The sequence below is a fragment of the Petaurus breviceps genome, unplaced genomic scaffold (assembly GCF_028583685.1).
Source record: "Petaurus breviceps papuanus isolate PSGF00001 unplaced genomic scaffold, PetGlider_PUasm1.0 98, whole genome shotgun sequence".
Classification (NCBI taxonomy): Eukaryota; Metazoa; Chordata; class Mammalia; order Diprotodontia; family Petauridae; genus Petaurus; species Petaurus breviceps.
This window is the reverse complement of record NW_027187460.1, coordinates 37,146,674-37,168,842: the sequence shown is the minus strand read 5'-3', so window position 1 is coordinate 37,168,842 and position 22,169 is coordinate 37,146,674. Positions and strand designations below refer to the sequence as shown.

General features: G+C 37.9%; 1 protein-coding gene across 5 annotated transcripts in view; it reads right to left on the bottom strand.

The window, feature by feature from the left end:
• Positions 1 to 22,169, bottom strand: part of SAMD12 (sterile alpha motif domain containing 12) — a 604,883-nt gene that overhangs the window by 299,552 nt on the left and 283,162 nt on the right. For 4 of the 5 annotated variants that reach the window (XM_069081255.1, XM_069081254.1, XM_069081258.1 and 1 more), the window contains one exon: positions 6,550 to 6,679. In XM_069081255.1, coding sequence (XP_068937356.1) covers positions 6,550 to 6,679 — 130 coding nt within the window. The remainder of the gene's footprint in view (positions 1 to 6,549; positions 6,680 to 22,169) is intronic. The other variant, XM_069081256.1, reaches the window with a different exon arrangement.

Here is a 22,169-nt window from a genome sequence, read left to right as displayed (position 1 = left end):
GCTAAAACTAATATTCATATTTACTAACAAAAATGTCTTAAATAGAAAGAAGAGAGAGAGAGAGGGAGAGAGAGAGAGAGAGAGAGAGAGAGAGAGAGAGAGAGAGAGAGAGAGAGAGAGAGTTTTGCATTTGAGACTGCCAGTTCTTTTCCCTTTTGTTTTTCATCTCTGTTAAGCAAATATTTGGTGTTGTTAGGAAATATGGGGTGTATATAGGAACCACATCTTTAATAGTATTGGTAGACAAAACTCTAGATTGAGAAAACACTGCCTACAAATGCAGATCTCATATAAGTTTATGTGTGTACTATATGACTGTATAAAAATACAAGTATAATCAGTTGTAGGATTGATTTTTGGCAGTTACAAATCATTTAATTAATTTGGATTTCTTCATTTGGGGTTTTTAAAAGTCTATTTCATTGTGGGTTTTTGTTGATAAATTCTTTCAGGTTTTGTTTGTATTTGAAGAGAGTTCTGTTTTCAATTGGTTTGATCATGTCTGAGGGGCATATAATTAGGGGGTCCAATTTTCTTTTAAAACTCTCATATATTTTTATCCAACTCTGATGTTTCTCCTTTGTTGTTTTAAAAGACTGATGTTAATCTAATTGACATTTTAAATAATATAACTTTGTTGTTGTGGTTGTTTTTGAAGGCTATAAAAAACTTGCTTTGTTGAATAGTATTTACTAATTTTCCTTGTTGGTTTTCTCTGTGTTTTCTCTACTGGAAGAGGATTAGCTGTCTTCTCCATTCTGAAAAAATTTTTCTCCCATTAGGTCTTTGAATATGTTCAATTTTTAAAAATTGTATCACCTGGCGTACTAATTAATCTAATAGTTATACTTTCTTCTTTATCTTTCAAATGTTTTTTGTCCTATAGAAACATTGCTTATTTAGATACGTTCCTAGTTACAGTTTTCTTCAATTTTATGTTTATGTATTAATTTTAAAAATTACATTTGTTTTCTTGTTTGGGGCTTCCATCGACAGATATGTGCATATGTGTAAAGACACACATATACATGTATGTGCATATATGCATATGTGTTTATATATGCACATAACTTAATAACATCTAGTGGTTTCCTATTTCCTCTAAGATCACATAAAAATTCCTCCAATTGAATTATCAAGTACTTCACAAACTAGAATCAAAGATCTTTTCAAGCTCATGTAGGTCAAACTAGTCTTAACTCTTTTCTCCACACTTTGTACTCCATATCCTTTCTCTATATGTCTTTATTGGACACTTCTCATCCTGGGAATACCCTCTTTTCTTTACCTTTACCTCCATGCATCCCTCACTTTCTTCAAGATAATACTGAATTACCACCTTATACATCAAGCTTTTCTGGAATTCCCAAAGGTCAAGGCTCACCCCCTCCCTATCTAGTATTTAACTACCTCATATTTATTTTGCATTAATACTTTATGTAATTATATATATGTATATATATATAAACATATATTGTGTATGTATATGTATATGTGTGTATATATATATACACATGCACATCTGTTGTCTCCCCCCAATAGAGTATAAACTCTGTTAGAGAAGGATATATTTCACTTTTGTTGTTGTTTTTTGTCCCTACCACTTTACACAGTGTTCAGCTCATAGTAGATATTTAATGCCTGCTGATCAATTGATAAATCTTATTATGGTCATTTCATAGGTAAAGAAACTAAAGGCAGCCCAGATGACCTGATTCTTTTCCCTCCATTGCAAGGATCATAAGATTTGGTTCTCCAGTACCTTCCTAACGTCTGTGTGTTCTGGTTTTTATCATTTCTTTTTAAATTGCCACCACTCTCTTCTCTCTGGATTAAGTTTTCTACCATTAGCTCAGTCTTGGGGAGATAATGATTCAGTTAATTTCCTTTGCTTTCTTACCCTGATCTCAAGAAACAGCACATAAACGTTTATTGGATTTTTAAGGGTTATTACTACATACCACCTGTTGTGATTCCCAACTCTGCCACTTACTACCTGACAATGGGCAAATCACTTAATTTCCCTATGACTCACTTTTCTCATCTATGAAGTGATGGGCTTGGACCTGAACATATCTTTGCTCTTACAACTTTAAAAACCAATGAGACAATGCAGAAAAGGAGATTCACCACCCCTCTCCCTGTTTTGAGTTTGAACCTGTGCCTTTTTTTATTTAGGAAACTCCTATGAGGAAACTCCCTTTACCAATATAGATCAGATACTATTCGGTAATTTATAGTCTGAGTAAGTTGGGTGGGACACTGAGAGGTTATGTGACTTGCCCAGGGCCACATAGCCAGTTTCTGTTAGACCTAAGACTTCCACCTTCCTGAGTCTTCCTTTGCTACAGGGAATCTTTCTATTCATTATGCCATACTTCCTCTCACACAGATATTATAATAACAGGTTCGAGGTAGATGTTTATAAATTGTAGAGGCCACATAATCCTGGTCATCTAAGCAAACTGGGAAACTAGGAATCTCTTCTTCCTGAAATCTTTCTTCTATGCCTTATTCCAGGAATAAGACTTGGGAGTATATACTTAACAGTTGTGTCTCTGGCTCCAAAGGTTTTTTTTTTGTTTGAATAATTCTAAATTGTTTTCTAAAACAGATGAACCAATTCTAAACTCCACCAAGACTCTATTAATGTGCCTGTCTTTCTACAACCCCTCCAACATATGTAGGGAGTTGATTTTTCTTTTTCTTTTAAGCAGAGTATTATTTTGAACACATGTGAGTCAATCAATCAATAAGCATTTATTGCCTACTATATAGTATGTACATTGTGCCCAACTCGGGATACAAAGGAAGGAAAAAAATAGTCTCTCTTATTGAGCAGTTTACAATCTAATGAGTTATTCCACAAGCAAACACACAAACAAGTTACATACAGGAAAACAGAAAAGAAATAACAGAGGGAAGACACCTGAATTAGAAGTGATTGAGAAAGCTTGCTAGAGAAGGTGAGATTTTAGCAAGGACTTGAAGGAAGCCACAGAATCCAGGATGTGGAGATGAGGAGGAAGAACATTCTAGGTACAGGAGACAACCAGTGAAAATATCTGGAGCAGAGATATGCGAGTGCCTCATGTACATTTTAAAAAGGACTGGCAAGGCAGTTAGGAATGCTAGGAATTGAAGGGCTTTGAATGCCATCAAACAGGATTTTTTCTTTTTTTGTATTTGATCCTAGAACTGATAGGGAACCACTGTATTTACTGAGTATAGAGAGGACATGATTGGACCAGAATTTTAGGAAAATAACTTTAGTGGCTGAATGGAGGATAAAGTGTAGTGGGGAGAGACTTGTGGCAGTAAGACCAACCAGTAGTTCATGCTACAGTAGTTCAGGCATGAGGGGATGAAGGCTGAACTAAAGTGGTTGCATTATCAGAGAAGAGAAAGGGGTATATTTAAGAGATGTTGCCAAGGTGAAATCATCAGACCTTGGCAACAGACTGGATATAGGGGAGTGAGAGATAATAAGGAGTTGAGGAGGGCACCTAGGTTACAAGCCTGAAGGACTGCGAGGATCGTGGTACCTAGACAAAAATAGGGAAGTTTGGAAGGAAGAGGTTTTAGGGGGAAAGATAAGCAATTTAATTTTGGACATGTTGGATTTAGGATGTTAACTAGACATCTAGTTTGAGATGTCTGATGGGCAGTTGGGGGTGTGAGACTAGAGGTCTATGGAGAAGTTAAGACAGGATAATTAAATCTGAGAATCATCAGTATAGACATGCTAATTAAATTCATGGGAGCTATGGAGAAGTAATACTGAGGGAGAAGAGAAGAATCCAGAACAGAGCCCTGTGGGACACCCATGGTTAGTGGGTGAGGATCCAGCAAAAGAGACTGAGGGGAGGTCATATAGGTAAAAGGAGAACTAGAAGACACTAGAAGGTATCCTTAAAACATGTCTTCTGACTCTAAAACCATTTCTATTTTTTTCATACCATGCTACTCTCTACAGTCCCTTCTTGAAATAAGATGCTATGCTTTTTTAATCTCTATGGTTTGTCTTTACTGTATGCAAGTCTGCTTCAAGAGAAATGGTTGTAACCTTCCAGTCCAGAGGTATCATCCCTAACTCAGGGGAGGAAGAGAAAGTCCCTGACATTACTTATGGAACTACACTAATCAACACTGTCATTAGTGCTTCCTTCCTATGGGAACTGTTAGTTTTCTAGATTAGCCATGTGAAGACAGGGGAATTTAATAAAGAAGTGATCAGTTCTCAAAAGTTTTTAAGCCTGAAAAGAAAACATATTTGTTTCCCTCACCCTCAATTCTCTGGCTATAGAACTGGAAAATTAATATCTTAGTTCCCTAACTCCATGGATAGCAAAGGTCCTTAAAAATGTAAATTTCTGGATTTTTCCTCTAGGATTACAGACATCAGGTCTTAAATTTCACCTCCTCCCTCACCTACTCATAGAGATCTTCCTGAAGTGCTTTTTCCCCCACTGACTCATCCTCTTTATACTGGCTCTTCTAACAAGATCAAATTCCCCCAGCAAGATTTTAATAATTAGCCCTGTCCTTTCAGGTAAAGTCGCCTCTTTCATCTATCTCTCTAAAATGATGTAAGGATCACTTTTTTTCATAGTCACATAAAATTTCAGAGTTAGAATTGACTTTAGAAGTAATAGAATCTCTGCCATATCTGAAAAGAACTCCCAATATAACATACCCAAGTGGTCCTCCAACCTCTGCCAGAAGACATCCAACAAAGGGGAATGCACCACTTCCTGAGGCTGCTCATTCTACTTTTGAATAGCTCTGTGATGAAGTTTTCCTGATATCAAACTTAAATTTGCTTTCTGCAAATTACTTTTGATTTTTACCTCTGTTTCCAAATAAAACTAGACTAATTCCATTCATATGGCAATTCTTCAAATATTTGGAGGAAAAAAAAAACCCTACCATTCTACCCTATATCTCACCAAGTCTTCTCTTCTCTAGGCCAAATATTCCCAGTTCCTTCAACTGACTCATCTGAGAAGAACATAAGCTCCTTTACCATTACAATTGTCCTCCTCTGGACACTTTCCAGCTCACCAGTTCCTGTGTTGTGGCACCTAGGTCTGAATACAATATTCCAGATGTGTTCTTCTCAGAGCTGTAACTTTCCAGAGAAGACATGACCCAAGTTCAAGTTACCTTGATGCTTCTAGGTTGGGTTTTCCATTTGTGCTCTGACCCTGGAACCCTGTCCTGGCTCCCAAGTCTGTGGTTGGGATATGATACCAGATACTTGTCCCTAGGAAATTCCAAACACCTCTCTGCTCTTCAGTTACTACTGATGGCTTTCACCCCCATTCTATTTATGGGTCCAAGTTGGGTGGTTTACTTTTATTAAGGATCACCCTTACAAAATGTTTTGACAAAATAGTAACAGATTCTATAGACAATATCAGCTACCCTGGGGATTCCAATAACTGCTTGGCACACAGGTAAGAAATGCATCATATTAACAATGAATCTGCTTCAAAGTGCCCAATTCAATTCAATAAACATTTCTTAAAGATCTCTTTATGTTCAAAGAATAGTGCTGAGCACTAAAAATAATAATAACATTTTATAGCACTTAAAGGTTTGCAAAGTGCTTTATAAGTATTATTTTATCCTTACAACAACCCTGGGAAAGGGGTGCTAATTTTATCCCCATGTTATGGATGAGGAAACTGAGGCAGGCTCACCCAGGGTCACAAAGCTAATTAGTGTCTGCAGTCACATTTGAACTTAGGACTTTCTGAATCCAGATGCAGTGTTCTGTCTACTTCATCCCTTGGCTGTTTCATTATGGGGATAAAAACACAAAACCAAAAGAGAGTCTGACTTAAGAAGGTTCTATTGTACTGGAGGAAAGCCACATAATATAAAGTAAATGCAAAGTATATGGAAAGTAACTGCAGGGGGAAAGTCCTAACACTGAAGGTGAGGATGAGCTAGCAAAAACCTTATTTAGGATTTATTGGTAGTTATTAAGTAGAAAAGAAAATTAAGATAAAATGGGGGATATTTTTTCAAAATTTTTTTACCTTTATATAGTAATTTGCAAATGGATGGCTTCATAGGACCATGATTCATGCCTCTAAAGGATCCTGTAGACTTTCATTTTAATCTCACTAACATCTGTAAGGTACTAGGTTAGTATTAATAGTTTTATTTAGGGGTAAAAAACATAAAAGGTACTGTCCTCAAGTCGAAAGCACACCAATAATAAGCTTGAGAAGCTCCCAACTCCCCCAAATTGTGCATCCAAAGTCTTTCTTCACGTTGCAGCCTTGGCATACTCCTTTGTTCCTGAATTTCTCAAATCCCTTGCCTTGGAAACTGGCAAATACTAATGGTTGGATAAAATCAGAGCAAAGTTGCACATGGTTTGGCCTCAGCTTACCTACATATAACATTTAGAATCCTGCTAAAGTAAGCTCAACACAGAGGGGCCCAGGGAGAAGGTGCTACTTTAAGAAAAGGTAGGGAGAGAAGTCATCCGGCGGACAAAGAAGCATAAAATATTTTGGATACTGCATACTTTACCAGTTATGTCATGCTGTTTGAATGACTCACTGTAGATCTGATACTGATTTGGACAATGTTTCTTCAGCCATTTGCAGACATCCTGCTGGGTCCACAGAGCCACTGGTTTTGACAGCTTCACTGTGCCAGACTGTAAACACAAAGAAAAAGAAAACACATTAAAACCAGCACCCTGCTTTGAGAGGCACTGCCATGCAATGAAATTCATTTCTAATCCATTAATTCATTGTTTTATAGACAATAAAGCTTCAATGGGCTTTTGAGATGAGCTAGTTTAAGCCCTACATTTTACAACTCTAAAAAGTGAGGACCACACACATGAAGTGACTTCTCCAAGGTCACACAGGTAAGAAGCAATGAGCCAAATTTTAACACTGATCTTACACGGAGACTAGTATTCTTGCCACAACTCCATGCTACCTCCCCCATTCAGTTCAACTCAACATATAATAAGCATCTAATGCATGCAAGGATGAGAAGCAAAGATGAAAATGGCAGGATGCCTACCTGTAAAGAGCTTACTATCTAAAAGCATTCTAAAAGCAGCAGGCAAATATGCCTGATGCAAAGCAGACTGTGCTAAGAGCAAATGATCATAGGAATGGTTTGATTCAACACCTTCCTTTCAAAGACTAAGAAATGTAGTCCTTAGAAGGGTAAAGTGACTCTCCAAGGTCACTGAGGTAGTAAGTTTCAGAGCTGAGTATGTGACCCCAAATCCAGCCATCTTTCACTGCATGAAAGTGCTAGAAATGCAAAATTAGAGAGGTAGAACAGGTGAAAGAGAGGAAGAGAAGAGATGGAAGAAGAGAGGGAAAAATCACTGACATCTGAGAAAATTAGGAGGGGTTTCCTTCCTTGGAAGGAGGAAGTGAAACCTTATCAGAGTCTTGAAGGATTTTGGTAGGTAGAAAGGAGTGCACTCCAGACATGTAAAAATCTAGTAAAAGTCATTTTGTTCAAACCCCATTCTGGAAGGGGATGGCCAAAGGTATTCACAGACTGTCTCTAGTTTGTTCTAGTCCTCAGCATTCCAGGAAGGAGAGGCAAGTTGCACAGTCAATACAAAGGTTTAATTGATATAATCGGAGCCTCATAGATTTACTATTTTTTACAGCTACCCCCTCCCATTTTACAGATTAGGAAACCAAGACATGGTGAGGTGAAGTGCTTTGCCCAGGGTCAACAATTAGTCTCAGATTGGATTTGATCCCCCATCTACTTGACTCTAAGTCCAACGCCTTATCCACAACACCTTTGCATGTGAAGTATATATTACTGTAGGTGAAAGTCCTTTGCAAACATTAATATCAATTATCTTTGTTATTTACCATTTTGTAAAATTTTTTGTTGGATCTAACAACATTCCACATGGCTTCAGTAAAACCACCTACCTAGTCCACATTTCTATTGATTACAGTGTCATTCAAAGAAGCTTTATGGGAAATCAAGTTTTCCCTCCATGATGTTGTGTTCAAAGCTTAGGGTTGTAGCCCAGAGTTCCCTGCCATTAATGACCTTCAATGTACCCTGAACACAATTTAGTACTGACCCAAATCTCCAGACAATTTCTAGAAATGTCTACTTTTCTCCAAGTCAGCAAGAAATTCTTCAGCCCTCCCATTCTGACCCCCATGTCAGTGCCTTAAGAAGGCACTCTGGCATGAAGTTCCTGATTGCTGGTATTTGCCCAATGGTGTTCAGAACTTGCTGAAAAACACTGCAGTTTTGTGTTCTAGTGCAATCCAAGCCCTGTGAAACAGTCTATTTATCAAGCCGTCTTGGAGTGTGTGTGTGATAAATGAGAAACATTTTTCCCCAAGTTTCAACACTGGCCTGATGAAAGAAGGGATTGGTACTTAGTCCATTATCTTGCTTAGCACAAAAACTTGATGAGCATTTGATTGGCTCCTTCATAGCCTACAGGAGCTCTTTTTAAAAATTATGACTTGTAATACTTAGGCTGACTTCCACAATACCTCAAAAGACAGATGATCTTGCTGGCATGGGTATTCCCTCCCTTGATGCAGATCACAACCCCTTGCATGCCCTGGTGGATGCTCTTTATGAGTTGCTGTGACTGAAAAATTAATCATCTCATAGCTTGCCTTCTGGTGTCGAATCTCTCTCTACTTACACCCTATACTAAGTCTACTGCTAGGCTTGCACGCAAAGCCTTTCCAGATTTGTACCACCTGCCAGACTTTGCAATCCACTGTCTTGGTCTTCCAAAGACTTCCATGCCATGATTAGACGTTGAAATAAAATTTCAATAGATGAATACTGACTTATATTACACGAATAATTTATGCATTTGAACAGTTTCTCAACAAGCATTTATTAAGCACCTACTAGGTACTAGACACTATGCCTTTAAGTGCTGGGAAAACAAAGAAAAGTAAAATACAGTCCTTGTTCTCGAGGAGCCGACAGTCTAAAGTTTTTAATGGTAACTTGTTCTATTGGACATTTTCCCCCAAGACAAGACGCAGTTCATACACACAATCAGATTTATAAGCTGGTGATTTGACTTGCCATTTAATATAATCTCAGTTTAGTAAAATACTGTTCTCCTGATTAGCAGTGCTGAAGAACATATGCATGCGTGACCTATTTGAATAGTACTTTTCATTTCAAACCAGTATACATATATTATAATTTATTACATAAGATTATATCATATATAATAATAATTCATATATAAAATATATTTCAAATAAATATGCGATCCTCCCAACAATTCTAATTACCAACTGCAATGTTTTTAAACTCTCCGTTTTTAAAAATTGAACTCTGTATAGCATTTGAAACCATCGACCATTTCCTCCTACTAGATTCTCTCTTCTCCTCTGATTTCAGTCTTCATCACCCTCTTTGGATCCTCTTTCTACTTTGCTCACAGCTCCTCGGCCTCATTCCCATCATCTTCGGATGGATGACATGTCTTTGGCCTTCTACTCTTCTCCCTTAGCAATCTCATTCATTCTTTAGGTTTCAACTATCACCTTTTATACTTAATTTCTAGCCTGGGCTTCTCTCCAACTGGATTTTCAACTAATTATAAGGCATCTACACCTGTATGTTCCACGGTCAGCTTAAACTGAACACTGGAATAAATGGCTTCTGGGGTCCCTTCCAGTTCTATGACCCTAAACTCAATTATTATTTCCCCTTCTAAACTTGTTGCCAATAAATTTGTATGACAAATCAAAGAATCTGTAGAAAGCATGTTGCAAACCTTAATGTACTGCATCGATATTTACCATTATTCTGACTTAACTATTTCTATTACTGGCACCACCATTCACAGCTTCTCACGTTTGAAACACTAGCGATATTTCTGACTCTTCCTCACGACTCATGTCTAAGCATTCACCAAGACCTTTTGCTTCTATTTCCATAAATGTCCCCTCCTTGGTGTCATTAGTCATCTTCAAAAATGAAGGACAAACAATATCATCCCACAGAGTTCTTTACAATTGAGTGAGGGACTGCCTTAGGAAGAGAATGAGAGGAGAGAGGGAATACAAGAGTATCATTTGAATTCACCCCTCCAGTGCAAAAAATTCAATTTACCATGTTTGTCATTCTGAATTTCCACTTTTACCTGGGCCCCCCTATTATGAATAGCTTCATAATAAGCCATCGTTACCACCTAATTCAACTGTTATTATAGCCTATAAAAGTCTTCCTGCCTCCATTTTCTTTCCCTTCCTATCCACCCTTAATTTCATTATTAGACTTATTTTTTCTAATGTATCAGTTATTTTATTCTTCTGCTCAAAAATCTTCAAAGGAGCTAGTTGTGAGGGTACCTTTAATTACAGGGTACACCTATAATCCTTTCTACCAGGTAAGCTCAGGCTGGCAGATCACTTGAGCTCCAGTTTTGAGATGCTGGAGGACTACAGTTGACTGGGTGTCCACACTAAGTCAGGCACCAACATGGTGAGTGCCCAGTAGCAAGGGGCCACCATGATATCTAAGGAAGGACAAACAGAACAGGTCAAAACTTTCATATTGATTAACAGTAGCATCAGGCCCATAAGTGGCAGCTGCATTCCTAGCCTAGGCAAGATAGGGAGATAAAGAAATTACCAACCCCAAGTCAAAACACACACACACACACACACACACACACACACACACAAAATAGCAACAACAAAAAACCCATCACTACAACCGCCACCACCAACTAGCTTTTTCGCTGCCTAACAAAAAGAGGCCGAAGCTTTGTGCCTGGTATTGAAAGCCCTCTCTACTCTGGTGGTATCTTTCCAGTCTTACATCATTCTTCATCACTCTTCTGTACTTGCCAAATTGAACCACTTTATGCCCCTAAATGTGTTCTTTGCTTCCTTTTTCCCCTGTCTTTGCTGACACTATTCTCTATATCATGAATACCTTCCCTCCCTCTCTTGGCCTCCTAATTTCCTGCTCATTCTTTAAAGCTCAACTCAAATGTCACCTCTCAGATAAAGCCGTCTCTTATGTCCTATCAATAATAACCTGCTCCTTTGGATCTCGTCTAACTCTTTGTTCAGCATCTCTCTAAGACACTTATTATATATTAGTTATCTGTGCTTATCTTTTTCTCTTAATAATGTATATGCTCCATGAGGACAAGGACCACACCTCATCTAAATGCTATGTTATCGCTCTATATTTAATACAGTGCTCTAAATGTAAGAGATGCTTACTAAATGTTAAGGGAATAAATGAATGGTATAACAGCAAAAGGGTGATGCTTTTAGAAATATAAAAAAAGCCCCAGGTAAGGGTGGAAATTTAGAATGATAAACATGGGAAATTAAATTTTTTGCACTTGAGGGGTGAATTCAAATGATACTCTTGCATACCCTCTGTCTTCTCGTTCTCTTCCTAAGGCAGTCCCTCACTCAATTATAAAGAACTCTGTAGGATGATATTGTTCATCCTTCATTTGCAGAGGACCAATTGGGGGGGGGGTGTCTAGGTGGCACAGTGAATAGAGCACCAGCCCTGGAGTCATGAGGACCTGAGTTCAAATTTGGCCTCAGACACTTAACACTTACTAGCTGTGTGACCTTGGGCAAGTCACTTAACCTCAATTGCCCTGCCCTCCAAAAAAAAAAAGCGAAGAGGACCAATGACACCAAGACATGAGGAGTGATATCTTGACTTATGAGTTGGATTTAAGTGAGGCAGTTACACAAAGTCATCAGCCTCACTCTCTCTTCCAGAGTCAATATGACTGACTTCAGCAGCCTTCAATGCCATTGGAACAAACTGTTCTCATTCACACATTCTACTGGAAGAAGTCTTCTTATGCTTGGGATAGGCATCCCCCTAATGCACCAACATTTTTAAAGACTGTCAGCTACCCTTAACCTGGTTTAGCCCATCTGCTGAGCAAGATTATCAGGCTCTGGCCACCGGGCACACTACAACTCCTTGAAGGTGAGAGTTGGATGATATAACTCTATGAAGAGGAAGGACATCAAGGGTTTGTCTCTAAATCCTCTGAATAATTTTCTAGTTATCCTGTATGTATAGCTTGCTTTGTCTATATTTGTTTGCATGTTGTCTCCCCCATTTGATTTTAAGCTCTTTCAGGGCAGGAACTATCTTTTATCTCTTTTTTTGTATCCTCAGAGTCTAGCACAGTGCCTGGCACACAGTAGGCACTTAATAAATGTTGCTTGGTTGATTGATTATTGATTGATTGATTGATTGATTGATTTGGAGAGTTTTTTGCAGGAAAGAATGACAGCCCCAGAGGGATCTGTGGACAAGTAGGAAGGTAGAGCAGAAGGGAGTATAAGCTGTTTGAGAAAGGGGCCCTTTCTATCCTCAAGGTTTTGGGAGAAGTGCCTGCAGTAGGAATACAGGAAATTCTTAAGAAACTTCAAGGGAATGGAATTTGAGACCACCACGAGCTGTAGCAGCAGCAGCAGCATCCAACGTAGGCTTCTTCAGCCAGTGTAGGAACCCGGAATAAGAAAAATTCCTTTGATGAAGGCTGCTGGAGAGAATAAGGTTTAAGCTATACCTTAGCCATTCACCATAATTACAGGCCATCCTCAGGCTTTATCCAAGCGAGAGGTATGGGGAAAATATGGTCTATAGTTGGATCAGTACAGTATTTGTTTTGTGAACACTTCCATGCTTTTAGATTTTTCTATAAGTGGTAGTAAATCCTCAAAGATTTCATCCAGACTATGAGGTATTATTACTCATTGCCTGCTGGCAGTGGAATAGGTATAATGTGTTATGCCACAATCCTTCAGTGTGGAATACAGTAATAACACTGACAATAACAGTAACAGCCATAACAAAGAGCTCTCAGGAAAACAGTCACCCAGCATTAAAGATCAATTAATATATACACAATTATTAGGTACCTATTATGTGGCAAGAACAATATATTGTGGTACAGTGGGGAAAGTAGCAGATGGGGAATCAAAGTTTCTTCTGTATGATATTTGGTAACTTTGGCAAGTCACTTAAATTCTCTGGACCTCAATTTCCTCATCCTTAGGTTGGACTATATGGCCTCAAAGTTCTCCTTAAGCTTTAATTCTCCATTTCATTATCAAAATAAGTCTCTGCTGTTAAGGAGATCATATTCCATCAGGGGAAACAACAGGTTATATATATATATATTTATATCATATTGTGTATATGTAATATTATACATATATATATATATATACACACACAATATAAATTTTTTTGGAGGGGGGGGATGCTGGGATGGAGAATAGGGGTAATAATAAAAGTGATGATGCAAGAAGGAGCTTGTGGGTAGGCCTTCATTACCCCCAAGCTGGACTGCTGTAACAGCTTCCTGGTTGGTGTCCTTGCCTCAAGCCTCTCCCCACTCCAGTCCATTCTTCACTCAGCTGCCAAAGTGATTCTTGTAAAGCACAAATCTGACCATGTCACTTCTACTCAATAAACTCCAGTGGTTTTCCATTACCTCCAGGATGAAGTATAATATGCAAAGATAGGAGGAGAGTACACATTGATGAGGTCCTGGGATCCACTAAATTATTCAAGTAATAAAATAGAAATCAGTTCATTTACTTATTAAATCAAGCAATACAAACAGAAGAAAGGAAAGGGAGGGGATACCTTCTAAGTCCAAAAAAGGACACTCTGTCCTTCTTAGCTAGAATATAACTATTTAGCTTCAGTTATATTAATCTCTGCCATTCTTAGCTAGTTTAAGCAAAGTCCCCAGTGTTTCATTACCACATTCCCACTATTTTGTTATTTACTAGGCCAATACTTAGATTAATTTGACTGCTCCAGCCTCAAAATATCCTGATATAATTTATTAATACTCTAAGTGCTGGTCTGATGGCTTTTGGAAACATCAAATACTCTTGAAATAAAAGGAAACTTGGGAAAATACTGAGGCAAAATGGATGAAATTGAGACTACACCACATGTGAGGATAAATATTTTTGAATCAATTGGAAAATGTTAGAACTGTAAGGAAGTTAAGAGGTCATCTGAATCAACCCACTTATTTTACAGAGGTAGGGGGCAGAGAGACTAAGACTCACAGATATTAAGTGACTTGGCCCAACGTCCCAATCCTCTTTAATTCTACTGTTTTCCCTCTGTTGATTATTCCCAGATTTATTCTGTGTGTGTGTGTGTGTGTATACGCACACTGTTTATAAAATATGTCAAATACACAATGTGTATTATATAATGGGTGTGCACACATATCACATATTTAGACATGTATGTCTGTACATGTCATACACATATATTTATATATGTATGTCTTGCTTGCATTGAGTTGTGTGCATTTTTTTCTCATTGGGCTCTGAGCTCTTTGAGCACAAGGTTAGTCTTTTGTCTTTTTTTGTAACCCCCTTTACTGTGCTCAGGGCTTGGGGTATAATAAACACTTAATAAAAGTTACTGATTGACTAAGGTCATACAACTGATTAGTGGATGAATTGAGACTTCAACCAAGGTACCTTGCTTCCTGCCCAAGGTTGTTTCCTTCCTCTATAACACACTGATTGATATTTATAACTTCATATTTAATATTTTAAAGGAGAAAAATATTTTGACATTGAGGTTTTCTCATTTACATCTTATAAACTCTCAGAATGTTCCAGTGTACAACTCAGGAAAAGTTATACTAAATTACTGAAAGCCACAGTGTCTTGAATTCACCTAGTTTACTTCTTTCATGGTTTGTCATGGTGGCCAGTGTCTACTCTAGTCTCTTAGAAGTGCCTATGAGAGCCAGTGTATTCCAATCCTCCCCTTCTCCCTCAGTCGTTCCCTGATAAAGTCCTTTAGCTACCTGACTTTGCAAATAAGAACTCCCTTGATATACCACGAACACATCTTCCAACAAAGCTAATCTACTTATCATATCATTATGGCTTAAATATTATTTCATCCCAGGCCTCCATCAGCAGAAGATAGATACTTTGGAAATGGCCTAGAATAATGCATACATACGCAAACATACATACATAAGCACATACCCACACATACACAGTGCATTTGTTTGTCTCATACGGGGTAGAATTAAAACGATAGAATAATGATTTATCACACAATAGCAATATTCCCCTTTCCCCAAGGTCAGAGGACTGTTCTTCAGCCCATTTAGAAAGGAGCGGGGGATTCTAAGTTCTTTCTTCTGCTTGCATTAAGAGTTGCCAATATGTTCCCTCCCCCTCCCCAGTAGAAGACAAAACCAAGAACAAACAGATGCACCATTTCACAGTGACTTTAAACAATTAAATAGGAAGAAAAAGTTCAAACTGCCCAAGGACATGCTAATACCAAAAAAAAAAAAGTTAGAAAGAGGAACTGTTTTCAGTGATTTTCCATTTGCCTCATTCCTCTTTCCCACGTACATGTATACCACATCATTCTCTTGATTTAAAACATGGGAAACAGGGGGATTTGTTATTTTAATGTCCTAAGAGAGACCACAGCACAGACAATCTCCTTATTCTCTCAAGGTCAACATGTTGTGACACAGAGCAAGATCTCAGGCATTTCCTCTCAGAACTGGTCATTGTACCGTCCTGCAGCCAAGGCCACAAATGAAATGCTAAGGCTTTTTAACTCTGTTCAGGACAGTTAGGTGCATTATTGGGGAGAGGTGTAAAAAATGAACTTTGTGAAATTAACCACATTTCCTGTTTCCTATTATAATTTCAAGATGCTTTATCCTTCTATTCCTCATTAGTCATCTTGGCAGTGTCTCCTACCACTTCTATTTAAGTTTCCTTGTCCAGGTCTTTGTCTCAAATTGCTTATAACCTGTAAACAAACTAAGATGAAACAAGGAAATGTGGTACTTAAAGGAAATTTTGCGTGAATCATTTCAAGAGTCAAAAATTCTTTTTTTTAGAGGAAATACTCATTATTTAATGTTTCTAAAGTCTAACTTTTCCTATAATGACCTGGATTTTTCTTGAAGTGGAGAAACATGTCTATTTTAGGTCCCCAAAGGTATGACAGAATGTTAGCTGAACCTTCTCTCATTATTCCCCAAAGCTAATATACTATGAGAGACAGCAACCACTGCACTGCATCCATGTACTGTTAGAGGAAAGCAGAGCTCTCTATGGCCAAATCTCAGAAAGTGGTAAACATGTTTTCAACATCTCATTATTAGCATGTATTTGAAAACTCCAAGCATCACCTAGTTCTTCCCTTACCATTCTGCAATGTCCTTTGCTTACTTCCCAGTCCTCTCTTTTACTGTCTTCCATTGTGTCATCTTATTCAAGGTTAGGAGAAAGGGGAAAAAACACACAAAAAAACAGATGTTAATGTCTATCTCTACATCCCTTAATGGTGCTTATCAGCCCAGAATAAGGGCATTTTGAGACATCAGAGGAAACAAAAGAGGGAGAAAAGTTTTCTCCTGTGAAGAGATGCTTTTCCATGGAATCAATTCAAATTAATTCACAAATGCTAATATGCCCTTCTGTTCAACTGGATCCTGTAAGTCAAATAACCCATGAAGTCCAAATTCTAATGATTTTGTTGGGATTTGGATAAGAAAACCCCAGGAAACTCAACAATCCTTACATTTCATTTTTCAAAATAAAGAACAATAAAACCCTCCTTTTCATCCTAAAGATATTGTTAGAAAGTATCTAGCTAGTAAAATACAAGTTATTTCTTAGTTCTTCCCATGGGAACTATGTGTGCTGCTGGACCATAGCACTCAGTTTAAATAAACCATTGCTTCAATATTAAAGGGGTATTGTGCACACTTTTAATTTGTGAAGCTAGTTTCCCTCCTGGTTAGGATAGGAAGCCTTTGAGATCACTGGTGGATCAGCACTGGTACACAATTCTCCCTTATGCAGACCTGAACTGACAATGGGGGGGAAAAACTGAGGGTTTCAGTAGACCACAAGCTCAAAATACGTTACCAATATGATATGGCAGCCAAGAAAGTCACACAGAGGCAAATTTAGGCTAAATGCAAAGGGAAATTTTCCCAACAAGTAGAGTTATATTATAATAACAATTTTCACACTTATATGGTGCTTTATGGCCAAAACATTTAATGTATATGCTCTCACTTGATCCTCAAAAACATTTCTGGGTATAGGTAGCATTATGATGTCCATTTTACAGAGGAGAAAACTCAAGTTAAGACATATTAAGTCACTTGCTCAGGGTCACACTGTTAATAAGTGTCTGAAGTAGGAGTTGAACCCAGAATTTTCTGAATCTACATTCAGCACTTTACCCGCTATTATGCTGCACACAGTTCTATTTCCAAAGATGGTTAGGGAAAAAGGAAAAGAACCTATATGTTCTATTATATTTATAGCAGCTCTCTTTGTGGTGGCAAAGAACCGAAAATTGCAGGGATGCCTGTCAACTGGGGAGTGGCTGAACAAGTTGTGGTATATGAATGTAATGGAATTCTACTGTGCTATAAGAAATGATGAGCTTGTTGATTATAGAAAAAAAAACATGGATAGACTTGCATGAAATAATGAAGAGTGAAATGACCAGAACCAAGAGAACATTGTATACAGTAACAGTAAAATTGTTTTAAGAACAACCTTAAATGGATGTCATTTTGACTATTATAAATACCCAAATTAACTACAAAGGACATATGAAGGAAGATGCTATCTACATCCAGAGAAAGAACTGATAAATAAGAGTATGTATAGAATGATTTTACATATGTACACACATATTTTTGTTTGATGGTAGCCATCTCTAGAGTGGGGAGAGAGGGAAGAAAAAAAAGGAATTTACACGATAACTTTATTATTAAAAGGAATGGCAAGTTGTACATAATAGATTTGCAGTTTCATGTGAAATCATCTTTTTTATTCACCACATTATGGGAATGTTTGTTTTGTTTCATAAATTAATTAAAGTTTTTAAAAAGTTAATGGATTACTTTGAGGGATTCTCTTCAGTGGAGGTCTTCAAGCAAAGTCTTATGACCTTTTATCATATATGTTGTAGAAGGATTTCTTTTTTCAGGTATGAGTTGAACTAGATGGTCAATAAGATCCTTCCAATCACCCAATTCTGTGAATCTCTTAAGCTCTGGAACTCATAGATCCTGACATTCTGCTATTCTTATGCCCTGAAAGAGAATCTCAGGTCATCTTGACTTGTGTGGGAGAATAATATGGTAAAATTTCTTTAATTACAGGGTAAACAGAGAAACAAAAGAAAAATCTGGAATGATCTGCAAGTATTTATGGATAGAAATTATAAGATCAAATTAACTATGGAACATACTGCATCAGTGTTGGATGCATAGAATTTCAGTCTGTACCACCAAATCATAAACTCTTAAGAATTAGAGAATACTTAAGAGGTTATGTAGTCGAACTTTCCTCCCAATATAAGTGCATCACATCTTTTACTACAGCCCATTCAGAGAGTCACTGAACATCTGAGTGCTACCAGGGAAACAGGGTACTTTTACTCTTTCAAGGCAGCCAATATTGGGTACCCTAAGTTCTCAATATTATTCAAGAGGTGACATCCAAAACTGGACAGATAACTTAGATGAAGTCTGACCCATGCATGGTCTGAACACTTTACTTCTATAATAGTATAAGACTACTTTAGCAGGGCGGCTAGGTGGCACAGTGAATAGAGCACTGGCCCTGGAGTCAGGAGGACCTGTGTTCAAATCCAGCCTCAGACACTTAACACACACACACACACACACACACACACATACACACACACAAACTAGCCATGTGACCTTGGGCAACTGCCCTCCAAAAAGCAAAAAAAAAAATAAGACTACTTTGGCTCCCTACCCTTTACCCCCAACAGTCATGTCACATTGTTAGTACATACTGATCTTGTGGTCAACTAAAACCTCCAGATCTTTCTGACATAAATATTTGCCAGTCCAGGTGTCTTCCACTCTATACTTTTGCAAGTAATTTTCTGAACCTAAGGAAGACTTTACACCAATTTTTGCTAAATGTAATTATGTTAGTTTTAATCTACCTTCCTGAGAAAATGTTCTATTCTTATTCGGTCATCCAGTGAATTAGCTCTCTTCTTAGTTTTATCTTATGAAAACTTAATAATCTTGCCATTATTCAAATTATTAATATAAATGATGAGTAGGGCAAGACCAAGGACAGAGCACTGTAGTATGTCACTAGAGACTTCCCCAAATTGACACTAAACCATTACTCAACCAGACACCAAATCTGCCTAACTACTATCATTCATAACACATTTCTCTATCTTGTCCTTGAGGATATCATGAAAAATTTTGTTAAATGCCTTGATTAAAGCCAGATACATTATGTCTATGGCATCCTCCTGGCCCATTATTTTATTAACTTTATCAATAAAAGGCATGGAAATTTTAGTACGACTTATTTTTAGTGAACCTATACTTTTTGTGAGGCCATCTCTTTTTTCTTCTTCTAAGTAATAAGGACAGTAATAATAGGTGAAATTTATATAGTGCTTTGGCTATATCAGTGATCCTTACAATAATCCTATGAGGTAAACATTGTAGGTATCATTATCCTAGTTTTACAGATATGGTAACTAAGACTTAGTGAGGTTAAGTCATTTGTCCAAGGTTACATAGTGTCAAAGGCAGGTTTGAAATCTAAATCTCATATGACTACACATCCAGCCCATTTCAAAGTTGGAAGAGCTTTTATAAAATATGAATCCTATGTACAGAATCCTTTAATGCAGAATTCCCACTTAGTGGTTAGTGAACTCTATAGGGAGTTTGCAACAATAGTCCAAAGAGTTAGTGCTAGAAAAATCTTTAATGGTATTTTAAGCAGTAAATAATTGTAAAGATACAGCAAAGTTTTTGTGCTTGTTGGAAGGGGTTCATGGAATTAAAAAAAACCCAAGTTATGATGTTCGCCCTTAATGGGTGGTCTAACTCAATTTAACAACTTACAGAAAGGGAAAGTTACCTAATGATAATGTTCCACTTCTTCACTAGCAGCCTTGCCTACCTACACTCACGATGCTGTTCTGAATGGCACATCCCTGGCTAGGATGACCATTTCATGAGGGGTTCTAGCCATGATCACTTCATTCCTCACTCAGCTTGTTCTCTGGGTGACTTCATCTCCTTCCCAGAGTTTTTCTCACCCAGAGAAGCCTCTACTATGAAGCTTATCCTCCTGACTGGTGAGTTACTGGTTATGAGACCCCAGCCATTGTCATTCTTCAGACTGTTCCAAAATGATTGAAAATATGGCATGAGGATGACTGAGTGAGTAGTGTGTAAAGGAGAAAAAAATGAGAGCAAGCATCAGTTGCCTAAGCAACCTCATCTGAGGGAAAGACAGAAAGGAGAGTAAACTAGAAGAAAGGATAGGAGGAAATTAGAAAAATGACAGAGGAAGGCAAAGCAGGGTGATAGAAAAGAAAGAGGGAGAACAATCAACAGGCATGTGTTGGGCACTGGGGAAAAGTTGGAATGGAGCGGAGGCAGATCCTGCTTCTTCCTCAGGCTTGGCTGTAAGCACGCAGAAGCAAATGTGTTTATCCATAATAATATGATGTTGTCACTGGTTTCTGGGTGAATCTCTGAGTTTACCCTCCTATTACATCATTAAGTTGAGCTCAGATACAGCTGACTTTCTCCCTCCAGAAACATTATAAGGTGTCTACTAAGAACCCCAGAGAAGTGAAAGAGCAAGCTGCCTGATTCTAATGCACGCAGAGTCATACACAAGGCTTCCTAATATCCATGCAAACAATAGAGCCTAAGACCAGCAGGCACCAGGGAGGACTATTTATAAAGGGCATTGACGCAATGGGGAAGCTCAACTGTTCATGCATTGCAATGAGGGTATCTGTACACCACTCTGGTAAGGGCTGGCACCTCCCCACTGCACTGGATGACAAGTCATGGTTTCTAACAATAAGCCTTGGAGGAAGAGAAATGCAGATATGCACAAGCAGCCAACTGGAAACGGCTATCTCAGGCACTGTGGATGGCATTGGTGATCAAGGCCTGCGAGTCCTGCCTATCAGGCTGCATTATACAATCTTGTCAAAGAGAACGTATAGGAGTGGGGAGGGGAGAATCACGCTATATTTTATGTCTTTACCAACCAAATGCAGAAGAAAAACCCATCACTCAGCCCAGGGGAGCTCACACTACAAGATGAAAATGTTTGCAAATCATAAATACACACATACACACACACACACACACAGTGCTCTGACTCATGCACAAATCTCAAAGAGATATAGGCAATTAACAAATCCAACATTCCCAACAAAGCTATGCCTCAAATGTCTATGAGGCCTTCCTTGTGAGAGTCTCAAAATGGTTCCCAGGCAATCCTATTTATTCATTCTTGTAACTCTTTTGTAAATAGCAGAAATCCTACTAAACCCATTCCAGAATAAGGAAAAACAGGCTTAGAGATGTGAGCTGTGTTCTTTAGGAACATAAGGATAGAGCTCTCTCAGGATTATCAACCAATACCCTTAACCCTGTAACATTCCTATATCCATATCAGAAATGCAAGACTGATGACTGCTTTATTTCCCTCACTTACTTTCCTCCTTCTGTATTTCAATTCATTTCTTGGGGGTCACTTGATTAATAAATAGTTCCTTCATCTAAACTGGAAGCAGAAATATCTTAAAAGATAGCTAACATGTCCAAAGCAAAATCCAATAATATATTTGTTTTAGAGACCAAAAGAACAAACCAGTTTAATTCTTTCTCTGAAAACAGTCACCAAGTTGAGACCACTTAGCTTGGCAAATCTAACAACATGTGGCAAGAGACAGTTGTATTTGGGAGAGTAGTGGCATATTAAATAGAAAGTTAGTTTTGGAATTGATCAGTCTTAAGTTCTATCTCTGATATCTCCCATTTCCTCAGGCAATTCATTGAGACTATAAATTATAGACAGAGAAGGCACCAAATCTGCATTGATAAAGGGAGTTTTCTCACCCAGAATGCCCTGTATCAATGAAATTACAAGTCCACTCTAAGGACAACTCAGCTCTCTAATTCACCCTCCAATCCATTCAAGCAGGTGTTCTCACTGTCTATTAAATACCATATCTGTTCTTACTTAACCTGCCTCTGCTTTACAATCCTGCACTTGGACTTAAAAAAAAAA